Here is a 9,998-nt window from a genome sequence, read left to right as displayed (position 1 = left end):
TTATCAAAATCAAGAGGCGGGGCAAGATCAGCAAAGGCATCCTCCTCCTGCAGGACAACGCTCCGGTCCACAACTCGCTTGTTGCCAGATCAGAAGCACAGGCGTATGGCTATGAACTCCTCCCCCATCCCAGATGATGCAGCCTTGATTTCTGAAGTCGCGTTCAGGTTGGAGGACCAAGCTGGGGTCTTCTACAAAAACGGTCTCCAGAGCTGCATCAAACAATGGGAGAAATGCGTAACTCTGGGTGATTCCTATGTAGAAAAAGACTAATAACTATGCCAAGTTTCGTTGCTCTACTGCTATGGGAAGTGGGTCAGGGGCATTACTTATTGAACGCCCCTCGTATATGTATGTGTGTGTGTGTGTGTGTTTGTGTGTCTGTGTTTGTCCCCCTAGCATTGCTTGACAACCGATGCTGGTGTGTTTACGTCCCCGTCACTTAGCGGTTCGGCAAAAGAGACCGATAGAATAGGTGCTGGGCTTACAAAGAATAAGTCCAGGGGTTGATTTGTTCAACTAAAGGTGGTGCTCCAGCATGGCCGCAGTCAATTGACTGAAACAAATAAAAGAAAAAAAACGAAAAAAAATACCAGTGCAGTTGTCTCTCTTGCACACCATATCTGATGTCTCTTAAGCCCAACTTTTCTCTCAAGATGTTTACACTCTGTTGTGTATGCACACTGACACTGTACATCCAGCGAAACATACTAGCATCATTTCTTTCAAGCCTACAGATGTCCTCAGCAGTCACAGCCCACGTTTCACTGCTGTGTAGCATGGCTGTTTGCACACAGGTATCATACAATCTGTAGGGTCAATACTCCTATCTTTTTACTTGTTTCAGTCATTAGACTGTGGCCATGCTGAGGCACTGCCTTGAAGAATTTTAGTCACACAAATCGACCCCAGTACTGGTTACTTTTTTTAAGCCTGGTACTCATTCTATCAGCCTCTTTTGCTGAACCACTAGGTTACAGGGACATAAATACACTAACATCAGTTGTCAAGCAATAGTGGAGGACAAACACAAACACACACATACACACACACATGCATACATACATGCACACACATGCATGCACGTGCACACATACTCATGCATGCATGTGTCACGCACACACACACACACACATACACATACACACACACACACATGATAGCTTCTTTTAATCTCCGTCTACCAAATCCACTCACAAGGTTTTGGTCAGCCCATGATTATAGTAGAAGACACTTACCCAAGGTGCCAAACAGTAAGACTGAACCCAGAACAATGTGGTTAGGAAGCAAGTTTCTTACTACACAGTCACATTTGAACCTATCTATATAAAAGCAAAGTTAAAGAAATATCAATGACAATTCAAAACCCACAAGATCCAGCAGGGTATGGCCTTCACTGAGGAAAAGACAGTCCAAAGTTGAGATTAGTGGAGAAAATTGTCAGGAAGTAAAGGGCTTGAGTAAACTGATGTACAGACAGCTAACAGACGTTTTGGACACTGGGAACTTTTCCTGGTGCCAATTCCTGTCTTACTGTTACTGAAAGAAGGTGGTGAAATCATAATGACCTCCAGTCAACAGGCTGATGAAGGAAATGTCCTACAGAATAAGTTGTATGTAAAATACTGAAAAAAATTCAAGACTACCAGGAAAACTGGGCATTGCTACCTCGCACCACAGACTATAAGTGCAGGAACAAAATTTGCTTGGGAGTACAAACTCAGGTCCAAAATTCAATTACAAATAAGGTCCTATTTTTTTTCAGTCTTAGTATCAAAACAAGAACAGGTATAATAATCATCATCATTATTATTATACTTGTACATAAGATGGTGATCTGGCAGAATTTCGACGACAACCTATAAAGTCATTTAATGCGCTTGAATATTTAATCTAGTGATTTAGTTGACAAGCCACAAGCATAAAAAGAATTAACGAGTTTGAAGCATTGCCAACACAGATAAAACGATATAATGAGGTGCATCTATTCTGTGTGTGTGTGTGTGTGTGTGTGTGTGTGTGTGTTCACTCATATACTCCTATGTACTAGATAAAGAGAGAAAGAAAGAGACAGATACACATCATCGTCATCATCGTCATCGTTTAACGTCCACTTTCCATGCTAGCATGGATTGGACGAATGACTGAGGGCTGGTGAACCAGATGGCTGCACCAGGCTCCAATCTGATCTAGCAATGTTTCTACAGCTGGATGCCCTTCCTAATGCCAACCACTCCGAGAGTGTAGTGGGTGCTTTTATGCGCCACTGGCATGGGGTCAGTCAGGCGGTACTGGCAACGACCTCACTCGAATCTTTTACACATGCCACCAGTGCAGGTGCTAGTAAGGTGATGCTGGTAACAATCATGCTCAAATGACGTCTTTTACATGCCATTGGCACAGAGGCCAGATAGCCACTCTGGTAACAATCACGCTCGGATGGTGTTCTTAGCACCTTACTAGCACGGGGTTCAAGTGCCAGTAATGTGATGCTGGTAATGATCACGCTCGAATGGTGCCCTTTAAGTGCCACTGGCACGGAAGCCAGTTAGCCACTCTGTCAATGATCACACTCATATGGTGTTTTTTGCACCCCACTAGCACGGATGCCAGTCATTGAATTTGATTTTGATCTTTGATTTTTGATTTCACTTGCCTCAATAGGTCTTCGCAAGCAGAGTTTTAGTGTCCAAAGAAGGAAAAAAGGACATATATATATATATATATACACACACACACACACACACACATATATATATATTATATATATATATATATATATATACTTTTATTCTTTTACTTGTTTCAGTCGTTTGACTGTGGCCATGCCAGAGCACCACCTTTAGTCGAAGTTGACTTAGCCTTTCTTCCTTTTAGGGTCAATTAAATAAGTACCAGTTGAGTCCCGGATCAATGTAATTAACTTACCTACTACCCCAGAATTGCTGGCCTTGCACCAAAATTTGAAATCACTTTTATATTTGTGTATATAGGTGCAAACGGATTGCATCGACCCCAGTGCGTAACTGGTACTTATTTAATCGACCACGAAAGGATGAGGAGGCAAAGTCGACCTCGGCAGAATTTGAACTCACAACATAACGAAATACCGCTAAGCATTTCGCCCCGTGTGCTAACGTTTCTGCCAAAATCCAATAAACTGAAATGCAACGTTTTTGAGGAGGATGTTCAAAATATTTTCATTGCCCCACAAAAAACTTTAGGGGGTGCACTTGTACCCCTGTTCCAAAGCATATGCCACAGACCTCTTCTCTGTGTGATGAGTCTTCATTCTTTTCAGTCCTTAATATCCTTGCCCTAACTACAAGCAATGAGTGATATAAAATTATGTGAATCATTATTAAAGAGCCTTCTAGTGATTGGTGTATTCTCCCACCCTGACAAGACATCATGAGGGCATCTCATCTTACTCCCTTTTACTCTTTTACTCTTTTACTTGTTTCAGTCATTTAACTGTGGCCATGCTGGAGCACCGCCTTTAGTCGAGCAAATCGACCCCAGGACTTATTCTTTGTAAGCCTAGTACTTATTCTATCGGTCTCTTTTGCCGAACCGCTAAGTTATGAAGATGTAAACACACCACCATCAAGTGATGTTGGGGGGGACACACACAGACACACACATACATATATGTACATATATATGACAGGCTTCTTTCAGTTTCCATCTACCAAATCCACTCACAAGGCTTTGGTCGACCTGAGGCTATAGTAGAAGACACTTGCCCAAGGTGCCACGCAGTGGGACTAAACCCGGAACCATGTGGTTGGTAAGCAAGCTACTTACCACACAGCCACTCCAATGCCTGCATAGACTTTTCGTGACTTTCATAAGAAGTCATCCCATTTTACTGACTTTGTGTTGTATTTTTCAATATCATACTCTCAAGGCATACCCATACATCATCATATAAGTCATGGGCTGGCAATGCCATATGCCTCTTCTATATGAAATGAGAGTAAAGTAATGTATTCATAGATGTCATTTCTGACTACAACATCTTCCTCTGGTCTCAACAAGACACATTACGCTTTATAAGAGTTTAACGAGTCCACCTTTTAATTACACAGGTGTGTTAATGTCTACCACCACAACATCTCTCCTTTCAAGATTGACTTCTGTTGGAAGTGAATTTTTTTTTCACACCACATCTCCCATTTAGAGATTTACTTCCATCAGAAGCTTCATATCTTTTCCATTTTGGAACTACCTCCAACAATTCTGCTTGTTTTCTTTTTCTAGTACTTATTCTATCGGTCTCTTTTGCCAAACCGATAAGTAACAGGGACATAAACACACCAGCATCGGTTGTCGAGTGATGTTGGGGGGACAAACACAGACACACAAACATATACACACACATACATACATATATATATATATATATATACATATATATGATGGGCTTCTTTCAGTTTGCGTCTACCAAATCCACTCACAAGGATTTGGTCAGTCCGAGGCTATAGTAGAAGACACTTGCCCAAGGTGCCATGCAGTGGGACTGAACCCAGAACCGATATTATTATAGTATTGTGTACAAATTATATAATATTATATTAAATATCAAATGATTCATAATATATATAAATTAGTAAAATATAAAATATTTATTTATACATAAAAATAGGGGGTGGGGGCGCTGAGAGTATTATGTGGCCACGGTGGTGGTGGTGGTGGTGTGGTGGTGTGTGGTGGTGTGTGGTGGTGGTGTGTGGTGGTGGTGTGTGTGTGTAGTGGTGGTGGTAGCGGTGGTGGTGTGTGGTGGTGGTGTTGGTGGTGGTGTTGGTGGTGGTGGTGTGTGTGTGTGGTGGTGGTGGTTGTGGTGGTGGTGGTGGTTATATGTGGTAGTGTGGTGGTTGTGGTGGTGTGCGGTGGTGTGTAGTGGTGGTGAAGGTGGTGGTGGTGGTGGTTATGGTGGTGGTGTGGCGACATACAGTTGTAGGCGTAGCACAAAGAAAGAAAGAACAGACATGGAGGGGAGGGGCACACTGGGTTCTGATAATTAACTGTGAACAGCACCAACTGCTATTTGAACCACTGATAACGCAATTCACACACCCCACAATCTCAGGGTTCATCTTTCCTGATAAGACACCATTGTGGTCTATATCACACAATCATATGAGAAAATGAACATACGGCCAGCAGCAATCAATAGCTACACTATCAAATATATATATATGTATATATATACATATATATATGTATATATATATATATATATATATATTATATATATATATATTAATAGATATTATATACACATATATATGTACATATATTATATATATATATATATATATATATAGAAATATATATATAATATATGTATGTATGTATATAATATATATATATATATATAAATATATATATATATATATATATATATATATATATATATATATAAATAATATATGTATATATATAATATTATATATATATATATTATATTATATATATATATATACACTTTCACACCCACCTGCTTTAAGTGTGCCTGTCCTCATACTTGTGTATTTATGGGTATATATATATTCAAATATATATATCTTTATGTATACATACATATATACATATTCGTACACACATATACATATTCACATACACACACATCACACACACACACATATGTGTGTGTGTGTGTGTATATATATATGTATATACACATACATATATATATATATTATATACACACATACAGATATATGTACACATACATACATGCATCCTTGTTGTTATCTCCATTTCAATAAATGATTGGTTGACATTTTTTTTGTGTTTTTAAATTAATATTAAGAATTTATTTCCGCAAGTGATTTGCAGGGGCAACTGCGTGTGTGTGTGTATGTGTGTGTGTGTGTGCGCTCATATACTTGTGGGCAGTAATGACTATGTGGTTAAGAAGCTCGCCTTTTCAACCACCTGGTTTCAGGTTCAGTCCCAGCATGCAGCACCTTGGCCCATGTGTTTTCTATTATTTGAGCTGGGAGAATCATTAGCATGCCAGGCAAAATGCTTAGCAGCATTTTGTCCATCCTCGCATTCTGAGTTCAAATCCCAAGGTAAATTTTGTGTTTCATTATTTAAAGATCAATAAAATAAATACCAGTGAACCCCTGGGGTCAATGTAATCAACTTAGCCCCTTCCTTGAACATGATGGTTTTGTGTGAGCTGGCAGAAACGTTAGCACGCCGGGTGAAATGCTGAGCGGTATTTCGACTGCTGTTATGCTCTGAGTTCAAATTCCACCGAGGTTGACTTTGCCTTTCATCCTTTTGGGGTTGATAAATTAAGTACCAGTTACACATTGGGGTTGATGTAATCGACTTAATCCCTTTGTCTGTCCTTGTTTGTTCCCTCTGTGTTTAGCCCCTTGTGGGTAATAAAGAAATAAGAAACGTTAGCCAGATGAAATGCTTAGTGACATCTCATCGATCTTTATGTTCTGAGTTCAAATTCCACTGAGATCAACTTTGCTTTTCATCCTTTCGTAGCAGATGAAATAAGTACCAGTTGTGTACTGAGGTTAATGTAATCTCCCAGAATTGCTGGCCTTGTGCCAAAATTTGAACTAATTTTTATATTTGTACGTAAAGGCAACAAGATAGCAGAATCAGAATAAGGCGGTGAGCTGGCAGAAACGTTAGCACACCGGGCGAAATGCTTAGCGGTATTTCGTCTGCCGTTACATTCTGAGTTCAAATTCTGCCGAGGTCGACTTTCCCTTTCATCCTTTCGGGGTCAATGAATTAAGTACTAGTTACGCATTTGGGTCGATCTAATCGACTTAATCCCTTTGTCTGTCCTTGTTTGTCCCCTCTATGTTTAGCCCCTTGTGGGCAATAAAGAAATAATATGATGGTTTTGTGCCAAAATTTGAAACCATTATTATTATTGATGTTGATGTTCTTAGGGAAATTTTGAGTGTCGAAGAAAATCAGCTAGCTGCTCTTTTCCAGGACCAATGGGAAGGTTCTAAAAATCTCTGGCCTGGCAGTGCTACTAGGGAGCTTTGCCTGTCCAGGACAAACTATACAAGCACAGATATGCCATCAGCCAAGCATGTGCAAGATGCGCACAGGATGACAAGATGGTGGTGGTGGTGGTGAATGGCTTTCTTACAGGTTCAAATTAGCATCAATTATATTTGAATTGGTAATGAGTTTGTTTTTATATCCATCACTGCTTAGTACAGTCACCACCACCATCATGATCATCATCATCATCATCAACCTCATCATCATTTAACATCACTATTAGAACTAGAGAAGAAATTTCAGGTGTGGAAGCAAGGTTTAGAATCAAAGGGCCTTAGAGTCAATGTTGCAAAGACCTTTATTCATCATAGTCTTCCAGGTAGTAACAGAGGAATTCAAGATGGGTTGCCCCTGGGAGCTCCTCTATGCTGATGACCTGGCCTTAGAGTCAATGAGTAAAGACCAAAGTTATAGTAAGCAGAAAGGTGAACTCATCACAGACCCCCTCGGGCAGGTGGCCCTGCTTGATCTGTAGAAAAGGTGTAGGTAGAAACTCCATAAGATGTACTCAGTGTAAGCTATGGACACATAAGAGGTGCAGCACTATCAAAGGAGAATTATCCGAGAAGATAGCTTTCGTGTGCGGCAGATGCACAGGGACAATAGACACCACAGATACTCAGAAAACAGATTCCATCACACTCCAGGGGAAGAAACTAGAAGTAGTTGATAGTTTCTGCTACCTAGGTGACCAAGTTAGTAGTGGAGGTGGATGCTCAGAGAGTGTCACCACTAGAATAAGAATAGCCTGGGCAAAGTTTAGAAAGCTCCTACCTCTCCTGGCAACAAAGGGTCTCTTGCTCAGAGTGAAAGGTAGATTGTATGATGCATGTGTGAGGACTGCAGAGGACATGTGTAGGCTTGAAAGAAATGAAGCTAGCATGATCTGCTGGATGTGTAATGTCAGTGTCCATGCACGACAGAGTGTAAATGCCCTGAGAGAAATGCTGGACATAAGAAGCATTGGATGTGGTGTGCAAGAGAGACGTTTGCGTTGGTATGGTCATGTACTACGGATGGATGAGGAGAGATGTGTGAAGAAGTGCCACTCCCAAACAGTGGAAGGAATCTGGGGTAGAGGGAGACCCAGGAAGACACGGGATGAGATGGTGAAACATGACCTTCGAACGTTGGACCTCACAGAGGCAATGACAAAAGACCAAGACCTGTGGAGATACGCTGTGACTGCGAAGACCCAGCAAATAAAGTGAGTTCACGGCTGTATCCTACACCAGTGTTGCATAACCAGCTCACTCAAAAGTACTTTAGATCATAGGGCAACATGCTGTACTATTAAGTCAAGTACAGCATGTTGCCCTATGATCTAAAGTACTTTTGAGTGAGCTGGTTATGCAACACTGGTGTAGGATACAGCCGTGAACTCACTTATTAAGTCAAGTACATCAACATCAAATGGAAATTGTAGTTATGATCTTTGTGTCAGTGGCACGTAAAAAGCACCCACCACACTCAAGGAGTGAGTGGTGTTAGGAAGGGCATCCAGCTGAAGAAACACTGACAGATCAGACTGGAGCCTGGTGCAGCCTTCTGGCTTCCAAGACCCCAGTCGAAACATCAAACCCATGCCAGCATGGAAAATGGATGTAAACGATGATGATGATGGATATATATATATATATATATAATATATATATATATATATACATATATATATATATATTACCTTTAACATATATATATATATATATATATATATATATATATATATATATATATACATATATAAATATATACATATATTACATATATATATATATATATATATATATATATATAATATATATATATATATATATATATATAATATATATATATATTATATATACATTATGTATATCTATATATAGAAATGTTAAGTTTGACATTTTACGTTTAAATTGTTAGTTAATGAAAATCCTTCAACAAGATAAGTTATATTTTTATTTTAAGAAATATTGTTAAATGCTTTACGATAATTTATAGTTAATGCACGTATTTTTTATATATTTATTAGATAATTAGTATAAGTTAATATTCTATTATTATTATTTCTTATTTTTTATTATTTATTGTGTTAGACCTGAGGAGTGACTATATTTTTAAACAGAATTAATTCTAGTTCAATTTAATTTTGAATCAAATTGATTTTAATATTATTATCTATTTGAAAGCATAGCCATGAAACATGCGTAGTCTTTTTACTACTATTTACCATTTATTGTACTTTATTGATTTAAAATAAGGTTTTTTTATAGTATATCTTTTCTATATGGTGTAAATAACATCTTTCTTTATTGAATTGTTCAATTGCGATTTTTCTCTAAGTTATATACATATATTATACATTGTGAAATTTGATTTAAAATTGTTAAAATGAAATTTTCCCTGTAAGTTTTGGAATTATATTCCCTACTATTATTATTATTATCATTATTATTATTATTATTATTATTATTATTATTATTATTATTATTATTATATATGTATTATGTATGTATGTAAATATATGTATATATATGTAGGGACAGATGAATGGTTGGCTGGACTGATGTATGTGTATGTGTGTGTGAGTGTGTGTATATAGATACCATGCAGACACATATTCTCACACACACACGCACACACCACACTGATAACTAGATAAATAGAAATATCTATAGATAGATAGTCTGATGAGCATAGATATATACTTTTATATGCATACATGTTTGTGTGTATGTGTGTGTATATGTGTGTGTGTGTATGTGTGTGTGTGTGTGTGTGTGTATGTGTGTATAGTGTGTGTGTGTATGTGTGTGTATGTGTTGTGTGTGTGGATGTGTGTATGTGTGTGGTGTGTATATGTTGTGTGTGTATGTGTGTATATGTGTGTGTGTTATGTGTGTATCTGTGTGCTGTGTTGTATGTGTGTATGTGTGTTTGTGTGTGTATATGTGTGG

General features: G+C 38.3%; 1 protein-coding gene across 1 annotated transcript in view; it reads right to left on the bottom strand.

Moving 5' to 3' along the window:
• Window positions 1-507: 507 nt before the first annotated feature.
• LOC115225369 (protein HID1) overlaps window positions 508-9,998 on the bottom strand; it is a 62,862-nt gene continuing 53,371 nt past the window's right edge. The window contains exon 19 of the mRNA XM_029796320.2: window positions 508-556. Within this exon, the coding sequence (XP_029652180.2) occupies window positions 520-556 (37 nt within the window). The 3' untranslated portion in view covers window positions 508-519. The remainder of the gene's footprint in view (window positions 557-9,998) is intronic.

This window comes from Octopus sinensis, linkage group LG27 (assembly GCF_006345805.1).
Source record: "Octopus sinensis linkage group LG27, ASM634580v1, whole genome shotgun sequence".
NCBI classification, from domain to species: domain Eukaryota; kingdom Metazoa; phylum Mollusca; class Cephalopoda; order Octopoda; family Octopodidae; genus Octopus; species Octopus sinensis.
The sequence above is the reverse complement of the archived record's forward strand: the minus strand, read 5'-3'. Positions and strand labels throughout refer to the sequence as shown.